This window comes from Anas platyrhynchos, chromosome 19, assembly GCF_047663525.1.
Source record: "Anas platyrhynchos isolate ZD024472 breed Pekin duck chromosome 19, IASCAAS_PekinDuck_T2T, whole genome shotgun sequence".
NCBI classification, from domain to species: domain Eukaryota; kingdom Metazoa; phylum Chordata; class Aves; order Anseriformes; family Anatidae; genus Anas; species Anas platyrhynchos.
Genome location: NC_092605.1, coordinates 4,178,267 through 4,200,399, shown reverse-complemented (window position 1 = coordinate 4,200,399; position 22,133 = coordinate 4,178,267). Strand labels below are relative to the sequence as shown.

Sequence of the window (22,133 nt, the reverse complement as noted above, 5' to 3'; positions counted from 1 at the left end):
TATTGTGGAGACATTCACTGCATTTAAATCTGAAGGAAATTACTGGAAAGGCACCATGTTTCCTATGCTTTGAAATACAGAATTTTTCCTTCATCTTCAATGCAGCAGAATCTCCACTATTAGATGTGCCAAAATGTGAATCCCAGCCTAAGTTACTACAAGGTTCCTCATTTTTTACTATTTGTACCTGTCCAAAGTAAAGGAAACTGCTGGTCCCCATAACAATTATAACGTAATTATAATTACAAGCAACGTAAGGTGCAAGCAGACATTTAGCCAATGAAGTAAGTGACACATTCATTCATGCAGTGGGCAAATCCTGTCTCTTCCTCAAGTTTAGAGAGGAAAAGGTATTTGTAAAATGACAGTATTAGAACTTAACTGTAATTTTACCTGCTTTCACTCACATGAATTCTCATGTATTCCCAATAAAAAGAACAGCCTCCTTTCTGCTTTGCCCACATACCCACATCTTCTTTGGAAAAATAGAGTCAAAAAGGGATCGTGGCTGTCTGCAAGTAGTATCCCAGCTTATCAGAAAAGCAGTTCTCCATTTCACCAGAGGAACCGACCTGCAGATCCTTTTTAAGTGCACTTCCACAAACAGATGACACAAGCACACCGACATCAGCACAAGCAACAAAAGTGCTTTGTCCATATATGACTACAGTTACCTACAGAATCAAGTCCTGAGTATTGACACGAAGGATAATGTAGTTTTTAAAATGTGAGTTTAATGCGTTACAGACACAGCACTGAAGTACACTTTGTCTCACTCCTGACTAGGACACATAGCATGGAGTTTACCAACAAGATCTACATTTGCTTGTGCTATAGCCTCATGAGAAAGCCCAAAGGATGTTTCTTTTACCTTATCTGTGGCAACATGCAAATTGTGCATGCCTACCGGCTGCATAAAGTTGTTACGTAATGTTCAAAACTGATACTACAATGCAAATGTAAAGGCAAGCTGATGGTCAGTCTCAGCAGTGGCATCCTTCCGATACTAGTATAGAAGTTTATCTGTTCTATAAATGCTTAAGGCCTACGTTTTTATTGTGAGATTTCTGTAACCTCTTAACCAATTGCAGAATAAGCCACACCATAGGGGACACAGAATCCAACAACAGTAACTGATGGGAACTAAGGGTGAAAGGAAATACTAACTGATGGCACAGAAAAAACAAAGACAACCACCCCAACCACCACAGAATAACTAAACATCCAAATTAGTGGACTAAGCTTGAAGACATGAATAAATTTATTAGGAAAGAAACTTACTTGATATTAAATGTTCAATGACAGAGACAATCAAATTTGTAACAGAAATTCAAAGATACTTTATTTCCATTTCTTGTATATCAAGAAGCTAGGAATAGCTTAGTTGTAAAAATGGGATTCATTTTAGTTCGATTCACACAAATACTAAACATTTATTCTTGTGTTTTAAAGTCCAAGAATGAAAACTTGCAATTAAACACTGAGCAAGCCATGTGTTCAGGTTATGTTGGTTTCTTATCTTAAAAAGTCTTAAAGAAAAAAAGGATACAGGACTTATATTCTCAGTAGCATATGTGCTATCAACACATCTTTCTGAACTCTGGCAGGAAACACCAGTCCTGAATTAAGTTTTATAAAAAAAAATTCTAACTCAACTTATATTTTTCTACGCCACTACAGCTTTCTTTCACCTCTTTTTAAAGCAGATCTTCATTTTAAGCTGTCTTCCGCCGTCTTCGCAGACTCTTCACGTAGTAGTCCTATAATGCAAAATTTTGGGAAAACAGACAATTAGACAACGTAAAAAGCATTTAGTTTACCAATTCCTATACACTGGCCCAGTTGTTAGCTGTCACCTTAATTCTACAAAAACATCATAATTGAACAGTATCAGCTTTAGAAGCAATAATGTAGCACTAAGTTTAATGACCAACATTACATGTTCAAGGGTTCCTAGCATAAACAATGAAGCTCTACTAATGGCTTATGTTGCAAGAACCTCATTTATCAGCTGCATCTGCATCATTGCTAGTTCCTTATTTCAGGAACAGAACTAAAACAACCTTGTGCAAAAGTAAGGAAGCTACATCAAGAGTGGGGAAAACACTTCCAACTTTTCTTTTTGACACAGTATTTGCATCTCCTAATGTTAACAGTTTTATTTCCAACAAATAGGTTTTCAGCATACATTCTTGCCATGAACATTGTAATTATCTTGTGGCATTTGCCTTTTATTTACATTTGCCTTAGAAGTCTGTTATCAGCCATTCCACTTCTCTGTGCTATGGCTGACTGCAAATTCTCCTACGCAGTAGGAAATATTAAACACATACCTCTTAAAGACTTGAATTGCATTGAAAGTAACAAGGCGATTATTATGTAGTGTTTATTGCATTTTAAACTCTTTAAAGATATCTAATTCTGGGCACCACTGCATCCCTACACACAGTTGAAAGAAAATTCCATTCTGTTAACATCAGATTTACAGTATTCACACAATACACAAAAAGTCCTTTTCACTATCTTGAAAATCAAAAACACAACAGTAAGCTTAAAGATTACAGGCAACAGCATTCAAACATGGATGTGGGTAGAGAAAGGAGTACCTGGCATGAGTACCTGCTTAGTTTGACTGAATCCTTGATTTTTAATTTGGCTTTTCATGGGCCGCTCACAACACCAACGCTGTGTGAGGTATGGTAGTCAGCTGCAATAATTCATAAACCCTACACTTCCATCAATCCAATGCTACTGGCTCTCGAGTTACAGAACAAACTGCATTAGAATGCAAGGCAATAAAGCAAAAAAAACTAGAAACATCCTTGACAAAGAAATACTAGCAGTTTATATAAAAACAAAGTAGTCCAACATGTGCCTCAAATATTAAGTATTAAAGCAAAAGTTTCTGCTGATGTACCAACACAATATGGACTTAAATACAAAAACAGTGCAACTTTTTTTTAAAAAACGATAACAAAATCCCTAAAAATAAAAAAAGGATAATTAATTTTTTTCTATGGTGACTATATTACAAATATGTCCCAAAGAGGCACACTAATGGGGGCACGAGTCTGCTACAAAATAGCTGAGACAAAACAATGTACCTCAAAATGTTTTGCAGGACTACACTGTCTTTTCCTTCAGAAGGTGCTTTAGTATGTCTTCTTACTTGGCTTAGTTCCATCTTCATCTGTGCATACTTACGCTGCACTGTTAAACAGTAACAAAAAGCCCTAATCAAAGTTTGAAATAATGCACTTACCTCTGTCTGATCTGAGGTCATATCAGATCAGTTTTAATTGGACTGAGTGTCACCTTCAGATTTAATGTCTTCACTGGTCCCATTGACCTCATTCTTAGTATCACTCTCCTTCGAGTCTGTATTTGTGTCTTCACTCTGTTTTTCTCGACTACTGGACTTCACACTACTTTTTTTATCATCAGATCCCCTCTTTTCTGCCATGAAAGAAGACATTGACCATGGATTTCAAAGTAAAAACAAACATTGCACATGTGAGATACATTGCATACAAAATGGGTCAATTATTTTCTATATAATACAGTAGTCTATAGTAATAGCAGTAATAATCAAAGTTACAGAAACAGGCTTCAAACTACCATCCTGCAATGGACAGGGTACCAAAAAAAAGTCAAGGGGACAGTAAGGGCAGGGGGAGAAGGACAGATCTAACAGAGGCAGCTACGCAGCTGTCTGCTGAAATATACAAACTGGGGGGAGCGAGGCAGTCAAGAAGTTAGGCAAATACGATGCATGGCTATTGGCTTCCTTACTTATTATAGGACTCTGTGTCCCCAAGTTTAATTTGTGATGTGTATGGACAATGCATAAGCGCATTACCAAATAAGTCAGTCTTTACCAAGTTAAAAAAAAAAATAGCAACCCCAAACAAACAGGAAACAAACAATACTTAAGAACAGTTTGCTTTGTAGGTGGGGATCACAGTAGAAATCAAAATTAACTTTACTGGACAGCGCGTCACATAAGCTGTATGCTTGTCAGCATTATTTATTCTCAATTCTATAAAAACTGCATTTTTAATTCACTCAAAAAAGGCCTGGAAAGACAGTTTGGAAGGTACATAAAAAGCAGTATTTTCCAAACACAAAGAAGAGCAAAATGGAAAGGACCCCACAATTTCATCATGAATTAGAAAGCTGACTGGCAACTGAAGAGTTCACTACACTGCTGAAAAAACACTTGTCTTTCCCTCAATAGTCTTCAAAGGAGGAAGGAAGCCAGAAGTAAAAGTATTTCCATGGAAAGAAAAACATTCAATAGTAGAGCTACATGCCTCAATCTGTAAATTCAGTATTTGCAAATTTAATAAAAATAACAATTTCTCCTCTATTACTACACACCATAATATTAAACCTTTCATTAGTAAAGACACTTCAGAGAAAAAAATAAATAAAAAAACAACCTCTCAGACATCATCATATAGAACAACATTCATGCTTGTTTTTCTGATTGTTCCCTGCTATCTGGGCAATTAAAATAAATATAAATAAATAAATATATATATATCCCCAAAACAGGAGCACACAGATTGAACACTCTGAAAGTTACTTTAAACAATGTTGTCACCTAGACTGGCATGATACACACTTTTATACTTCAGAAGACAAAACAGAAATTAAGCTCCGTTACAGAAGCAACATCCCAACTTCACTGTTTTTAATACACCACCAAAGGGAGCGGGAAACCCCCATGCAGAAATGAGGGCAACTGCCTAAAAGCACTACTACTGAGGTTTCATCGGAAGCAGCACATCCAGTGCACAGTGCCTGGAGAAAGCACACAGTGACGTCCAAAAAACTACCTGGAGAACTACAAATTTTGTATCTGTCTGCCCTCGGTTTTGCAACTCCGCAGGTAGATTGCACTCTAACTAACCTTGTTAAAAAGTCTTCTTTTTGTGTCTTATAGGTATCTCCGATGCACACGTAGATCCACTGAGGAATAGTAGTCTTGTTTCCCCGCAGAGGACTAGTAGTCAGTCCAATAATCTTATCTTCTGTCCTATGTAGATATGGTAGATCTTAATAGCCCTATGGATGTGCAGTGTGCAGGGTTTTGTTTTGTCTTTTGTTTCTTGAATTTGGTCAGGAAGGATTATTTTGTTTAAGGTTAAAAAAAACTACTATTAACCTGTGGTACGAAAGACGAAACTCTTCTAACACCTTCAATAATAAAATAGTGTTACCATAGCAAACCTCCAGTTTGCCAAGCAGAACTGATCAAGTGTATCCAACAGCCCAATCAACTAAACTTTCAAATCCTGGAGCAACTGTTAAGTTCCTTCACTTCATTTTCAATCCTTCAGATTTCTTTCTTTAAAAGCACATACACTTAGTTTGCTGTGGATACTATGCATATAGTACCTTAGCTGTGATCTATTAGGTAAAATCATGTATTTACTTTGCTTCCTAATTCAACATATGCACATTTTTCTGTTCGAGCTCATGTGGGAAACTGAAATGTTCTTTAAGAATTCTTACCAAGATAATGTGAATGGTTTTACTACTCAGAATGTAAAGTCAGTTTGTTAAACATAATATCCTGTATTACCAACAGTTTGAGTGTTTTGACATTATTTGCTGAGGTTTAATGACTAACATGAAAACACAATCACAAATTCAATTATTTTTATATAAGTTTGTGAATCCAGAAGGTAAAGGGCCAAGTAAAAGTGGTCTGCTGGCAAGTTAATCCTCCGTAAGATGAAGGTACTTGCTAAGCAGATTTTCTTTTTCTCCGCTTATTTATTCCACCTATGCTGAGGTTAGTTTACATCAACAGTAGTTACATTAATGCTCAACACGTCTTTCTGATTGTCAGTTTCCTCTCCTTTAGCAAATGTCTCCCTGTTCCTGAAACCCAAGTCAGAAATTGTGTCTCCATTTTTACATACACTGTCTTCTTATAGCCTTGAAAGGTCACAGCATTCCACAGTATTTTAGTAAATAAGAAGCCAGGACTTCTGAATTTTCAAAGTATGGCACTGATTTACTGTGTAACAGTGGGCAAGTCTTGGGTAACTTGCTTTTATTTTTTCCCCTCTAAGTCATGTTTTCATGTTTATAAAGCAGTTTGAGATTTCAAGATGAAAGGCACTACCACATGCGTTAAGTCAGGCCTTTGCTGCTGCTTACTTCTGTAATTGCAGATCAATGGTATATATAAAGACAATTAAATTCTGAAGCCAATATTCCCAATGGAGCAGTAAACGTAGTTGAGACTACTAGAGTAGCCAGCCTCACGCTTCAGATATATGAACCCCTAAAGCCAACTGCTGAATTAACTGCCTACAAAGCCACATGGCAAATGTGAGGATGTAATGGTGTTTACAATTTCATCATATAAATTCAGTATTTAACACACAAGTGTTGATCGCCTTCCCTGCCTTTCTTTCTCCCTCTCACTGGAGGGAGGGACACAAACTTCTTCAGCATTACAGTCCTGCTCTACAGCCTATTCATATTTCTACAAATGTTATAGTTTAAAAAAAAAAAAAGTTATTGATTTTCTCAGGTGGAAATTTCATCACAGCTCAAGCATCACCCCACTGTTCTCATATCTGGAGGAAGAAGGTAGCAAGCAACAAATAAAATGGCCAGCAAGGAAATTGGTCAAGTTTAAACGAAAAATACTGATATGCTGAAGAAGGTTCACTAACTCCTCTATTTATGGAAAGATTCAGGAGAGAACTGCAAAGCCATAAATGCAATAAAAAGACCAAATTTGAATAAATACGTATAGTTATTTATATGGACAGATACACATAGAGTACTAAGAGGACATTCTTGACCAAGTACCAGAAGTCTGTTCATAAAATAGGCAAAAAAAGGCACAGCATCAGGTAGGAAGAAAGTAACAAATGGACAGATACAGGCTACGATTCTGTGTTTGAATTTAAACACTACACATCAGTTCCACTGCCAGCAAGCAGGCAGCAAAAAACACTTGCCAATAAAGGGCAAAGTAAAATCAGAGATGAATCAATACTAAAGATGTACTGTGATATAAATCTGAAAAATTAAAATGGTCCAAGAGAATCAGGCAACAGAAACACACGAAGCATCACCTACATTTCAGGAATTAATCTGCTGAAAAAAAAAAACAACATGGAAAAAGGTACAGCAAACAGGCCTATGCAATCAAGAAACATGCACATAGCACCTTTCATCCCAGAGAACCTCAAAAGTACCTTAGAAACATAACAGAATTGTTACATCCATTATTGACAGTCAGCTCTGATGATGAAGTGGGGTGGCTGTTTCGGAGTGGACATTAGTCAGTACCCCAGCAAAGCCTGTAGTTTAAGCCAGAAGTTAGTACTATATTCCTCCCGAAGTTTCCAAAGACTTTTGAAGTAGGAATTTAGCAATGACAATGCATTAACGTTTTTTTCACCAAATGCAAATCTCTCATGTTTTCTCTGCAGCTCTTTTAAATACTACTTAAAGGTACAGCTTCAGAATATCAGCCTTTGATGAAGCAGTTCTGTGATTCTGTGATTCTGTTGTACATGTATGCACTGCTATAAAGCATTCTGAGCACTAGCAGTACAGCATTCCTTTGAGACTCACCTGAATACTGACAAGGCAAATCTCACTTCATTGAGGGGAAAAAAAAGGGGGGGAGGGAGGCAGGGGCAAGCAGGAGGGAGGAAAGGAGAAGACTGGCAGGGAGAGAGCATGGAATTGTAATTTAGAGCATCAGAGAAATTCTGCAAAGATTTATCTTGGACTGCAGTCATAGATTGAAAAAAAAAAAAAAAAAAACCAACAAAAAACTAGAAGCGTAGTTAAGCAAGAAAAGTAAAGGAACATGACAGTGTATAGAAGTAATAGATGCTACAGGTAGAAACACAACTACAGATCTCTCACAAAATACATACCAGTAAAGGAAAATTACAGAAATACCTGTTAACAATAAGAATTCCCACTCATAAAAAACCTGATTACAGTGCAAATATTTTTCTAAATGTAAACAGGTCAACAGGTCTTAAAATACATCACAATCCTCGCACACTTAATTTGCAGACAAAAGTAGTAAAGCTGTAAGCTTTTAGAGACTACTTAACAGATGAGAGGAGGACACCAGGGTGTATGTACACACGCACGTGCATTAACAACGACTGGAAAGAATAAAATGCTTCGAATGGGTTAACAGCAACATATACAGCTTATAAAACCAATTCCAATTTGATGCTAAGAAGAACTTTCAGTCCCTGACAGAAAGACAACAAGCTTTTGAGACTTTAGGAAAATATTGTTTACAGAACTTAATATTAATTTGGTCTTCACACAAACATACCTTTTTCTTTTGACTTCCTGTCTTGTTCTCTCTCTCTGCTTTTGCTTCTGTGCTTGTAAGATTTCCGATCACGGCTTTTTGACCGTCTCCTGTCCCTGCTGCGAGACCTATGTTTCCTTTCTGATCTATCATGGCTTCTGCTTCTTCTTCGGTCACGACTCCTTAACATTTAGAAAAAAATTGTAAAATACAAATGTCAGCGGGTACTCAGAATACACAAACTGTTCTTGGTTTACACTTACAATGCATTGATTATTCATAAAAAACAGGTATTTAAAACAAGGCTTAGCATACTGTATACAAATATTTCTCAGTAAGTAAGACCTGGCTTCACATTGCCTTCTTCATCTCAAACATCCAACCACAAAAATCTTAAGAACATCCACCACTATAAATTAAAATCCAAGGAAAATTAAGAGAGTATAGAGGGGTCATGGAGAAAAGGAAATCAATACCAAACCAGACCCTGTCCTCTGGGAATATCAGCATACTCAAAGCTCCTTCATTCACCACAACAGTGTTATCTACTTCCAAAAACAGACGGAAGACAATAAATATGCATCCAAACCTGTTTATCCCTAGAACCAGTAAAGCATGTCTACAAATTAGATAAGAACAGTGAAGCTAATGAATCAGTGATGTGACCCAGGCTGACAGATAAGGTCCTCACAAGATTTTAACATCTGGAAAAGTTACGTGAAAATATTTTGTTCCCATACCTGCTCCGCCTTCTTTCTCTGCTTCTTGATCTTTTGTGGTCTCGTGAACGGCTGCACCTTCTGTCAGATGTTCTGCTTGAATGTCTACTCCGGGAACGACTCCTTTTACGCCTCTCTCTATCACGGGCCCTCTCTTTTTCTTTTTCTTCCTCTTCACGTCGCCTCTTCCTTTCCCTCTCTTCTCTTTCCCGTTCCCTCTCTTTCTCTCTCTCTTCTCTTTCTTGTTTCTCTTTCTTTAGCCTGTCATCACGGTCAGGTTCTTCTGTTCTTTTTCGTAACTTTTCCTTAAAGAAAAGTTCGTGGGAAGAAATTAAGATTATTCAAGATAAGTCATTCAATATGACTTAGTTCAAACAATCTCAAGATGCAGAAGTTTAAGCTTTTAAAATATTTTAATTCTGTCCAAAGGACTGTCTACCCAGAAGCACTTTCGAAAAATCACTGAAACTTGCCTCCTTTCTCCTGGAAAACACTTTTTCTTTTGCTTGTCATTATTACAAGAACACAGGCCATACAGATGTTAACAAAGGCCACATAAAACTCCTGAGTTTACCTCTCTACTTACATACAGTATAATCACATAAAATGAAGACTATCAGTGCAAACAATGCTAAATGTGCAGAGCAGGATTCCATTTCATTTTTATATACTATCTTCGGAGTATTTCAAACACTTGAGGAAGTCCAGTGGCCGGCCTTCTCTTTACCATAGGAATCCTCTGAGCAATTTTTATGCTCAGTAACTTAAGACATGCTTACTTTTAGGTCTTCAACAGTAGCTTTTATTTTGGCATAACCCATGTGCTGCTTTCCCATCAAGTGGTCATCTACCCTGGACTGTGCATCTCCTACAATTAAGAAGGCTCCACAAACTTCGCAAACTTCCATCTGCTTCTCTTGGGCGGCAAAGCTCTCAATTGTCTGCAAAAGAACATATTAGATGAAAAAAAAAGAAACATTATTTTTTTTGGACACGTGATAGCGAAGATCTTTACAACTTTACTCTCATTGTTGAATAGCACTAATACTTTAATGCTTTTTAATACTTTACTAATATTGTTGAATAATTTTCACTAGTGAAAACTGAAATTCCTCACTGCATACTTTGTATTTCGAGCATCCTACCTGCTAGGACAAACAGTGCAAGGACAGGCTACAAATGGCTCGCATGCCCATTCCATGCGAGCCACAAAGAAAGAGTCAACTAGAAAACAGCTGAAACAAACCTTATTCCTCACTGCAAAGGATTAGTTATCTGCAGCTTCCTAGCAATCTCAGGATTAAGGAAAATAAAACTCAGTCTTCTCTTAAAGAGTTATTTCTAACACCAACTGATGAGCTTGAGTTGCGGTCACCAGCTCAATGTCCAGGCGGCGACCAGTGGCAAGGGATATCTCTCAAGGGTCTGTATGGAGGCTGGCACTATTTTACTATTTTAACATCTTTGGTGGTGACACAGACAGTGGGCTTAAGTGTACCCTCAGCAGATTTGAGGATGACACTGAAGCTGGGTGAGCAAATAGCTGTGTGGTGTTTGGATGTCTGACAAGTTAAAACAACAAGAGGCTACACTACAAAATTTAACTAAAATCTGAACTAGTGTAAGCCAAACGCACACCTCTAGAATTGCTGTTTAAGTACTTTCGTAATTTATGCGCATGAAAACCACTCTCAAGACAGCACACTGAATCAGCACACATAAGCATCAAGTCACTGTCTAATTCTGCCCATAACTTTCACACTTTCAGTGCAAAGACAACGTTCTTAGGGATCAAATGTTGCACCAAATTTTCAAGTACAACTGACAGAACTACGAACATGTTACTTACTGAAGTTGTAGACCTCAGCAATTCTCTTTCTTCTTTTAGCTGTTCAACAAGTTTCATCATTCCTTGTGCCTCTTCCACCTTCCCTTCTGAACCTAGTTCTTCAATCTGAAGGACAATAAAAAAACTAATTATTAAGCAAGTAATGAAAGCAAGAGATCTGTTATAGGGTATAAAACTCACCTGTTGTAGTAGTACATCAATTTTGTCAGTTAACACCTGAATCTTCTCTTCATTTTTACCAGTAGGTCCCGCTGCCTGCGGAGCAGTAGAAGTGTGTCATTCATTTATATATATTTAAGTTTAAAGAAAAAGACAGCAATTTGTATGTTTCAAAGGTATTTTCTCATATTCCAGACACGTCAGGAATAACTTTCTCCTCCATCTTATCCCATGAAGACCAATAATCATCTATTCTAACATAAGAAACACCTCTCAACACAGAACTTGCTTCACTCGGCAAGAGTAAACTATTCAAGCTAATTCCTCCAAACAAAATTCCCTCCTTGAACATAACATTTGAGGCCAAGGTAAAGAGAATGTGAAGGTGTTACCTAGAGGAAAAATTATTTGCCTCAATGATTCTTCCAGACTCACCCCAGAAGACTGCTGATTCTGTGACAGCGCCAAACGAGCATGACCTCTTCTAATCCTGCGTTCTACTTCTGCAAGTAAGCTTTGTAAATAGCGCAAAAAGTCTCTTTCATAGCCCACTTTCATAAAACGAGAGCTCTTCTCGTACCTGGTGAAATGTTTTTAAAATGAAAGGTCACATCACTTCATAGTACACAAAAAACAAGCGACACATTGCACTGTTTTAAATTGTTGCTGGAGGTAACTGAATATTATATGTTTAAATAAATGTTTATGTAGATGAATAAGCAATTGGTTTCTCATGGTTAGCTTGCTATTACAAATTTCAAACATACTAGGAATGCTATGTGCATTAGCATATTGATCAGCATACTTACTGTTTACGCAGATTTTCATCATGAATCTTTTCACAAGGACCTAAAAAGACCACACAAAAAGTTTAAGCTTGCATTCCTGACTGCCGAATTCCCACATCATTGGCATTTGTTTGCGCACCTAGACAGAACAGATATTTTAACTGTTCCCAGGGATTTTATATCTGCATTTCTGCTTCTTTTGCTTGGAGTTTCAAAGAAAGAATGCCAATATGTCATAGTAATTAGAAAAACAAAGGAAATTCTGAATGACTTGTAAAATTGTAATACAAAACAGAATTTCCAGATCTTTCTTTGTCAGTAAAACTACACAAAAAATATTTTGAGGCCTTTAAAAACGGAAAAATTACATATTAAAGATGATCTCATCAAGCATTTTCTCAAACTCCAAACATTGTTCTTTATAATAAAAATAGATAATTAAAGTATTTATCTTCAGAGTAAAACTAAGAGGTATGTATCCTGTGATCATGAAGGGTAGCCATGCTGAAATTCTCCCACCCTCCTCAGTCTATCAAATTCTTCAGTGGACTTGGAATTTAACACTAAAAAAAGAAGCAAGTTTTTCCTAGTGGCATTCTCTAAACTACATGCTCACATACCATAGCTTGAAAGCTGCACATAACTTAGAGAAGGCCTTAAGCAGTAATTATTACAGTACAATTCTCTCAAGTTAATAAGCTCAAAAACAGAGTGACATTAAAATAAGTTAAAACACTACCCAGGTAGCATAAACCAGATTAGGAGACAACGTGTTAGGAGAAGAAAACTACTCCACATCCAGTAATTTACCTTACACCATTAGAAATATATTTTTCCCACTTAGAAGTAGGATTGGAAAAAATATTAATCTTAATATATTGTGTCACTGGCAATCCTTAAAAAGGCTATTTCCAAAGTGTTTTGACAGAGCATTCACCAGTAAAAATATTTACATAGAGAAGTTCAATTGTAATTATATTTACATGAATAAAAATGGCAAGACAGATACACTTACCTAAATCAGAACGGGTATTTGTGAATAATTCAGCTGGGCAAAAGCCACAAAGGTAGTATTTACAAACCTGAAAGAAGAGGGGAAAAAAAAAAACAAGTTTTTTTTTTCCTCAGGAATTGACAATTTTAAAGTGATCTTTTCTGTTTTCTAAATTACAGTGTAGAAAGACCCTCTGTACCCTCTGCAAGACTTCCAAAAATTTTACCCGCATACACCCCCCTATCTTTGTGTTACTTGGCATCAGCAAGTGCTACAACGTGCATCTTAATGACAAAACACCAAGAACTCCAACTCTCCCTTGACACAATGGTGTTACTTAATTTTACTGCTGAATAGTTAAGTTAACAGGCATAACCTATTTGTAACTGCAAGGTAACATGTTATTTTGAAAAGACTGAAGTATTAAAAAAAAACTTGCAGTGCAATTCTTTAACTGTGAAAACGCCTGTCATGGAAGCAGGACAGCAAGTTGTCCTCTGCTCACCTGTAAGAACTTTGCATTCAGCCTCCATTCCTTCAACTCTACTGGCTAGGTAACTATAAGACACCAGCACTCAAAGCGAGAGGCACTGCCTCAGGGCTGGGGATTCTGGTGTCAATTATGAGACCTAGAAACACACAAGGTAACTTCACGAAATATTCAAGAGCTTCCCTGCACTTCAATCTAATGCTTTTACAAACTCCTACTTTAAGAACGACGTGCAAAGAATATATTGTGTACTTCTGAAGACATGCACAGAAGACGTTCAATGTTTTTTTTATACAGATTTATACTCATCCATGTACATCAGCTTAATTAGCAGAGTTGGTCAGATCTTGAAGTTCACACATCTCCTGTATCCATTAGAAAAGCCAACTGGATTCAAATCAGGAATACTTTCACCCTTGAGGGTCACCAGAGATTGTGAACAATTATTTATTTAATAGACCCTTCCCCAGACTTGATCACCATTAATTTTTAATGAATTGCTGATCCAAAATTAGCCTGTAATTTTTTCTAACACCTCCTATACGTTACACCACTTCCTAATATTCGGCAAATCTAGTAATTGCTACTGGGTATTACAGTAGCTCTAACACACTCACGCTGCGGACAAAGAACAGCAGCATACTATTTCCTAAAAAGTATTTTGAAGCATCTGAACAAGTGGGTGTGAGTAGGGATCCGAGACCTACCCCACACAACCACCTCGCATAGTGCCTGTGACACCAGTTGTTCAAATTACAGTGATTTATTTTTCCATGCTAACTGCCAGACTGCAAATCAGACTTCGGAGGTTAAAATTGGACTGACTGCTTTGCAATTACACAGGAACACAACCAAGCTTTCTACAACAGCCTGTGGGCGTAAAAAAAAAAAAAAAAAAAAGGAAAAAAAAGTAATTTATTGCATAATTTAAATACTGCTCCTGTGATCCAGGTTAGGCCAATGTGGCACTAAATACAGCAGGCAGTAATAATTTTTATAACCACAACCCATGCTTGCACTGAAAATAAAAAAAATACTTAGAGATCTATGGAAAAAAAGCAACAGCGTTAACCAGCCAACCAGAAAACAACAAAAAAAGCTAACTCCCCAACAGTAAATAGTCTCAAGCCTAGATGGTTAAAAAAAAAATATATCAAAAAAACAAAAACTCTTTTACTCTCTGCAGCCAGGCCATGCAGATAACACTCCCTTTTTCTGAAGTTCACAAAGACAGAGCATCTGCAGAGAACTACAGCAAGACTGGGGGGGGGGGGGGGGGAAGCTAACCATATCTTTAGTATAGAAGGAAAAAGCGAAGTGTGTTTTTATCTTAAGCTTCCCCTCACTTTAAGATCAACACCACCGTCAGGATTTCAGAAGCAATGCCTTCACTCCAGAGTTGGTTCCAATCACTTGCACTTCAGCTAATTCCTCAACTAACCATGCTTCAGTGACTGCAGCTACACAGAAGAACAAAAACCCCTGCCCAGCACAACCAAATCAGTAAAGTAGCTCTGTTACTGCTACATTACTAGCTTAAATGTCAGAAGCAGTCAGGCTTTAACTCATATCCTCCGAGACAGCAAGCTGTATCAGCTTCAAGTTCCGCTTTGCTCTGGTGCTTTTCATTGATGAATCCTCAGGAAAGGAGCAACACCCAGGCTACGTGTGCAAGCAGCAACAGACTGACCAGTAATTAAGTGTATGCTAGTATCTTACCCAATACACACCATGGTCTCAAGGGGGAAAGATTTTGACACTTAATTGTGCCTCATGTTTTTTCCAAGTTAAGAAAGCAAGCACCTCTCACCTGGGGTATGACCAGTTTTCCTCAACTAGCCACCTGTTTTCTAGGAACTTTTGCTCATCTCCCACTTTTAACAACAGAAGACAAAGATGGATTCGGCACACGCAATTGTGTCTCTTCTTCAGAAACAGCTGCAATGGCATGGATGAATTTCTCGGAATAACTTGAAATTAGTATTTAGTAAAGCAGGACATCTCCCAGAAAACTTTGGTTTTCAAAAGGACTATCTTCTTAAAAATCATAATAGATATATGAAAATAAAAATGTTAGTAAAACAATTCTCTCCTCCTTATTTTTTCTTACGTCTGCATAATTTTATCCAGAATACCCACAGAGGACCCAAAGAGGACAAACCTAAGAGAACATGATACAGCTTCTTGACAAAAGAACAGTTTAAAAGAAATCTATTTAGACTTAGTCTGTTGAATTCAAACCCTGCTAAATATTTCACGTGAAACACAGTGAAAAAGCATCTTACCAGAATTTCAACACAAAGAGGTAGGAAAATGTCTTACTTATACACACATATACATCTCACATGGCTATAGGTTAGGTGGCTGTTTCTGTGATGTCACTGTGGCATTTCTACAAAGCAGCACCATAGCAAAACCAAAACAAAACAAAAGCCCAGCAACTAAGGCTTTGTATATATGCCAACAACCACTAATTAAAGTTTAAGTATCTTCAGGTCATACAAAAGCTATATGGGGCATAAAAAACAATACTTCCAAAGCATGAGTGGAAAATGAATTTGTCTGAGTAGTATGACTATACTTTGGGAATTAACTCTAATCCAAGTAAAACTGGTGACTGCAGATTTAAAGTGGCAGAGCCATTCTGAAAACAGCTTTGTAGTGGCCTTACTTTTCACCTGCTTTAAGTGCTGTCTGAAGAAACACTGAATTCCTGGGGAGAACCAAGAAAAAAAATAAATCACTGACTGCACAAACCTTTCAATATCAGTTGCACTGCCAATGCAAGATTGACTGGTCCAGAACAGAAGCATCTTGAAAAGCTGCACGAGTAAAGCTGAATGGGTCTCCCTACAACCAGGCATCACAGCAAACGTGCAGGTGTAACACCAAAGGGCTACTGTTTGGAGACAAAATCTCAAGTAATAGAGCTCTCCAAAAAAATGGCAAAAAATTCAGCACCTGCTAAGAGTGGACTAAATTCAGCACCTCTTAAAAGCAGCTTATGCAGAGACTTACTCGCCCTTCTTTGCAGACATTCAGAATTATTGGCAGAGGCTTTGGCAGTAAGTCATAAGACCACCTAAGCCTGAAAACCTCTGAAACAATTTATAGAGAATAATTAAAAACAACCACACAAAAATCACAATTTTTTTCTTCTCAGGAAGACATGAGGAAAAAGAAATTGGACAATCTCACTTTAGTGTCAAGCTGTTTCAAGAAACCAGACTGCAGATGAGCTCCTCCGTTAAAAGAAATAGCATTTCCTATTTCTAGGATCTCCTTCCCTTCAGTTTCATTTTCTTGACCTCACAACCAAGTACAGGGTCAGTGAAAAGGCACTTCCCAAGAAAAACTGCTGGGATTAATCAGAGAATTTCCTAGGACACAAAAAGCACAACAATAACAGCCTGACCATATTCTGCTGGGAAAGAGTTATAGGAAGTCTTCATAGCTGCATGCTCAAAAACTCCACAAACTGGTCTGGAACAGTTTTGAAACTAGCAACAAGAAGAGCAAAGGGAAAATTATTAGAGTCAGAAGTCTGACAAAACAAAACAAAAAATTTAAATGACCTTATGAAGCAGCGCTTCTGGAAAAAGCCTCTTCTTACCAGCTGCTGGTAGGAAGAAGTACCAGAAGCTGTAGTGACCACCACTAGAATATGTAGCTTAAACTTGTGTCAGACACTGTATTAAGTATTAAAGAAAATCACTGAAAAGTTGCAGTAATTTTCTGCTAGCTCTGGATGCTATGGTACCTAGTGAAGTCCTTGACATTCTCTCCTCAGAGGCAGCCTGCAGAGAAATACTGGTATCAGAGTGGTTTGGGCTGTGTCTGCCACAGTTTTCTCCCTCCCTCGCACCTATTTCATTATGTTCTTCAATTGGTTTTGCTTTGATGGAAAAACATTAATTGAGAGAATCCTGCAGCTATCTTAAAACTTTATCATCCAGGGTTAGCTTCACTTTATGTTACATCTGCCTTGACAGGCTGGAGATAGCTACCAGCCAGCTGCACTTTACAGCTGGTCTTAAGTAGTCAATCACAAGCAGGAATAGAAAGGGCCAAGAAACGGCTGAAGAAGCACAGAGCCATTAAAGGGCTGAACCAGAGGTGATATGCTTCAAATGGCATTACTCATCCGGAGCTTATCAGACTGCTGCACTTAGCACTACTCAGAAGTCATATGGAAATATATTCTGTATTTGCATAAACAGGACAACAGGTGATTAGCATGGCTACTTAGCCATGCAGGTAACGAACTTTTTTCCCCCAAAATTATTCTGATGACTCTGCTATCAAGAAGCTGGACTGAGCAGAATGTTGTCAGCACTTTGTTGCAGCAGGATTAGCCGTGGCTTGCGTCTCAAAGCCCTCAGATGTCATACATGTATCTCAGTAACACACTAGAATGAAAATGGACACTTGGAACTCTCCACTTCATCACAAATTTACTAATCCTTAAAATCCCTTGGAGATGGGAAAGTAGCATTCACTTCGAATTGTGAAAGCTGGCATCAGAAACAGATAGCTCATCAAGAGCTGTGACCAATTCAAAACTTTCCCCCAGACAAAAGCTACCGACAGCTCTACACCATTAACACTTCTGTACTAACATGCTCCTGTTCTACAAGAGTAGAACTGTAGTAAACAATTCTACAAGCACATTCCTTTAGGCACACAAGACCTAGTAAAAAGGCAGAGAACAATATCCAGGTTGTAACCTACACAACAAAAAAGAGAAAATTGCTTCATGTGGACGAGTTCTTTGAAGCCTTACAGTTCTCAAGCACCACAGGTTTTGTAAGCAATGCTCCCCCACCCAGAACAGCTAAGTCTTTCCCCCAAACTGGCTCTTAAAGATAACCTTTCCAATAACAATATTCTACCCAAACAAGTACAAATTAAGTCAAGTTCCAAAAAAATAATCAAAAGAAAGAGGAGTAAGTTCCGAGCTTCTAACTAGATGCAAACCAATTTAGGTCTTCTGGCATTAAAAAAAAGTATGTAATAGATTGTAAACAATTGACACCACCAAATCATATTTTAAATATAGAATCTGTATCTTGAAAAATTGTATGCCTATCACAGATAATTGCTCAGTCATTTGTCTGTAACTGCTCTCCATCTCTCCCTACTTTCTAAAATGCTGTATTTACCTTGAAGAAACCATCACAATCTCAAAACACTGCATGAAGCGCAGGTAGCCAACGCTTGCCGTCCTTGAGCTGTAGAACAGCCTCAGAACTCTCACACCATCACTCATCGACTTGTCTTGCATAGGTGGCACAATAAACAAGAATGCTTGAATCAGTGCAGTTTTTTAGTTACTGTTCCAGAAATACACTTTGTCACGGATACGACAGTTAGCAGAAAGATTAGAACACATGCTACTAATAATTTCCTGCTACACACAAAACAGGAAGCCTTTATGCCAGATCTAGAACTGATCATCCAAAAAGACGCTGGAATACTGAAATATACAGCACCTGGGATGGCAATGTCTTAAGATTAAAGACTTTAGTCACGTAGAAGTTATAAAAACAAGAATTTAAAGGCTTTTCAATATATGATGAACACATTTCATTAATACTGCACATAAATGCTCAGCTATCACACTGCTTTCATAACTTCCTAACAACCTATTCCTATCTTGTATTACATTGCATCTTCTGCAGTTTTGTTGTTTGTTTGTTTTTTATCTGCCCATCCGTAAGTTACAGATGATAAACAGGGATGAGCTTGTTTTTGGTAACGTTCCACATCTAAAAATTGATGAAATGTGACACAAAATCTTAAATTTTGGTATGAGAGCACAACATGCTTACAATGAAAAGACCCCATGTTGACAGATATGTCATTTTACCAGAGGGGACACTACCATGCATTTAACCTGAAAAATAAAACAGCAGTCAAGTAGATGAGTGGATGTTACTATTTGAACCTTATCTGCAATTGCTGAATGTGTCAGCACTCCTCATTTAATCGTTATGGGATGCAAAGAGTTAAAAGTTGAAACATCTTTATGTTTTAATAGCAGTGAATTTCTGCTACAAATCCATCAATTGACTGTAGCTATCTATTAACACATTCCTCCTTTCAGAGAGGTTGTGTTTAATAACGGTCCTATAAATCTCATAAATAGAATCAGGAGTGGCACAAATGTAACAGCAGCTCCTGCAAGGCTGAAGCTTAACCCTCGGCCTGTAAAGTTGCTGCTGGCCTCGGAGAGAGCACAGCTCTCCACTTTCTAAATTGTCCAAGGGGGACCTGGAAGAATAGACAAGGCCCTGTCTCTAAAAATAAACAATAAAGAAATGAAAAACACCTTAAAGATAGATCCCGATAGTTAGACCAAATATCTTCAGCCTAATATAGTTTAAAAAAATCCCTTTTTAAAGATAGAAGTCATCTTAACCAGATTCCGGCTCAAGCCATTTACTTCCTATTTCCAGGGCTGAACAATCCCTATTTGAGTTCAGAATCAAAAGAAAGTATTTAACTGAACACCCAACTGAATAATGATCTTTGGTTAAAAATGTCTAGAAGGACATTAAGAAATTCAGACTCACAGTTTTCTTCTGACACTAACAACTTAACTACATAGCAGCATTTTTCAAGCAGGAATTATTTAAAAAAATGCTTGAATTTTCCAGTCTAAAGCAGGAAAGGCATCTGTCCTTATCTCGTGCACTCAGAGAAACACGTGTTTCAACCATCTCTAAAATAACACAAGTTTTGTTTGAAAACATAAAATTCCAACCCGTGGGATGCAGATGCAACACAGAACAGCCAAAAGCAAGGATTTCTCCCTTCCGACACAATTTGGAAACATCCCAAGAAAATACTAAGGTGGGAGGAGCCCCAGGTAGTTCAACTGCACACTACTTGCAGCTTAAACTAGAGCAATTCCTACCAAACATAACAAACAAGCTATTCTAATTGTGACGCTTTTTTTTTTTCAACATATACTGCAACACACAGCTACATCATGAACGATGAAAAAAAAATATATATATTGCAGCAGAATTCTCATCTCTCCCAAAGAAACAGATAAGGAACTTTGTAATTACTGCTGATTTTTTCAGAAGTCGGCTGCAGTACCATTAGGATGGATGTCAATAAAAATCGTCATTCACTAAAACTCAACTATGTCCCAGAAAAAAAAAAAAAAGTCCCAAATAATACAAAAGAAGTCTTGTCTGAGCTGTTTATTGCAGAATACGAATGACATCATGATGTTAATGAAAAAAACATGTTAAGTAGTACTAAGTAATAACACTATTACACTATTTAGCCTAGTGCCCATCTCCTTTCCCCTTTCTTGACACTGCACTATCCTGACTGACAAAGTACAAAAGGAATCAAGTTTTTGTTTGTTAAATGCTGCTTCAAAACTCGTTCTTCGCTATCCTCCAGGCCGCTCAGTCAGGCTGTCTGCACCCCAACCTGCGTGCTTCCTCCCCCAACACCACGTTCGGGGCGAGATCCAGCGACACTTGTGTTTCAAACCCCTAACACCCGTCCCGCCTCCCTTTGTACGAGCCAGCAAGCTCCAAGGAAGTTTTGTTTCAGCCCCTAACCAGCCTCATTTCAGCGCCCCCAAACACACCCCGCTCCCTCACCCCCCCCCCAAACTTCCCCATCTCTCCACCCCGCGCCCAACACACCCCCTTTCCCCTCACACTGAAACCCAAACACAAGGCCCCAACACCACCCCATTCCCTCAGCCTCCCTACGGCGGGACCTTCCTCCTCCTCATCCTCCTCCTCACCTCAGGGCTCCCGGAGCTTCCCGCCCCGCGGCCGCCATGCAGGAGGGCCGCAGCCTCTGAGGGCCGCACCGAGGGCCCCGCAGCCCCGACCCCAGCCTTAGGAACCCCCCCATCGGCCGGCACACCCCAGCCCTGTCCCTCCGCTGTTGCCCCCGGGGGCGATGCGGGCCCAGGGCCTCGCTCCTCGCTCCCGGCCGGGCCCTGAAGGAGGGCGGGAGGGGAGGGGAGAGGCGGCCCCGCGCCACTCACGCTCTCGTGGTCCCACCGCACGTTGCTGCGCTTCTCATCCGGGGCCAGGTTTCTATCCCGGCCCATAAGCTCATCGAGGAGCTGGGCGGCCGATATCATCGCGTCGTCCGGGCCGAATCCTCGCCGCCAAACGCCGGCTCCGCGCCGCCTTCTCCTCCCCGAGCGCCCGCGCCGCCGCCGGAGTGACAGAGACAAAATGGCGGCGCGGCTCCTCGCCCTGCCCACAATGCCCCGCGCGCCTGCCAACCGCCTCTGCGGCCTGGCCTGCTGCGGGGCAACGGTGGCGGCCTCGTGTGGGGCGGCCGCCGAGCCCCTCACCGATTCCCGGTTACCGATTCCCGGTTAACCGATTCCCGAGGTTTCCTCGGAAAAAGGCTGTGGGGTCGCCCCGGGTGCTGCGGGGTGCGTGAGCGCCCGGGGGGCCTGCCGGCGAGGGGTGCTGGAAATGCTTCATGTGCCTCAGGGCACCTGAGGTGTTGTTTTTTCCAATAAACGTGCGCAGTTCTTTCAAACTTGTCCTCACGAGTCATGCTTTTTAATAAAATTTGCTATTTTTTTATTAGTCGTTTTGGGTTCCCTTTGCTTTGTCTGTATCACCCTGAAAGAAGGGGTTTATTCCATGCAGGACTTTGTTACTGCACAAATGGAACACTGTTCTTTTGTTGTTGCAATGATGCTATATGGTTACAAGTTACTGATTTATATTTTACCACATTAACACTCCATCAGTTTCTGTTTGTTTTGTTTTGTTTTCCTTCCCCGATGTGACTCTGTACATTATCATTACT

At 39.0% G+C, this 22,133-nt stretch overlaps 1 protein-coding gene across 10 annotated transcripts; it reads right to left on the bottom strand.

The window, feature by feature from the left end:
• Positions 1 to 1,238: 1,238 nt before the first annotated feature.
• Positions 1,239 to 21,580, bottom strand: LUC7L3 (LUC7 like 3 pre-mRNA splicing factor). Of its 10 annotated transcripts, XM_027471713.3 has the most exons (13): positions 21,346 to 21,580; positions 12,851 to 12,917; positions 11,857 to 11,896; positions 11,483 to 11,627; positions 11,069 to 11,143; positions 10,889 to 10,993; positions 9,819 to 9,992; positions 9,061 to 9,344; positions 8,342 to 8,502; positions 3,316 to 3,456; positions 3,105 to 3,210; positions 2,620 to 2,685; positions 1,239 to 1,760 (listed from the first exon to the last, which is right to left on the bottom strand). In XM_027471713.3, exons 1-12 carry the CDS (start codon positions 21,442 to 21,444, stop codon positions 2,661 to 2,663), a joined length of 1,422 nt encoding a protein of 473 aa, XP_027327514.1. In that variant the 5' UTR covers positions 21,445 to 21,580; the 3' UTR covers positions 1,239 to 1,760; positions 2,620 to 2,660. The 10 variants fall into 10 exon arrangements, 8 of the variants coding, with proteins under 8 accessions (XP_027327514.1, XP_027327513.1, XP_027327515.1 ...); XR_003501260.3 differs by having other exon boundaries at positions 2,620 to 3,210; XM_027471712.3 differs by having other exon boundaries at positions 1,239 to 2,685.
• Positions 21,581 to 22,133: the final 553 nt, after the last annotated feature.

Excerpts from the sequence above, each read along its gene's own strand:
- LUC7L3 (XM_027471710.3), bottom strand. The coding sequence starts at position 21,444 with ATGATATCGGCCGCCCAGCTCCTCGATGAGCTTATGGGCCGGGATAGA. Across the intron at positions 11,628-11,856 it reads GATGAAAATCTGCGTAAACA|GTACGAGAAGAGCTCTCGTT; the intron begins GTAAGTATGCTG and ends ACATTTCACCAG. Across the intron at positions 3,457-8,341 it reads CAGGAAGTCAAAAGAAAAAG|AAAAGAGGGGATCTGATGAT; the intron begins GTATGTTTGTGT and ends CTTTCATGGCAG.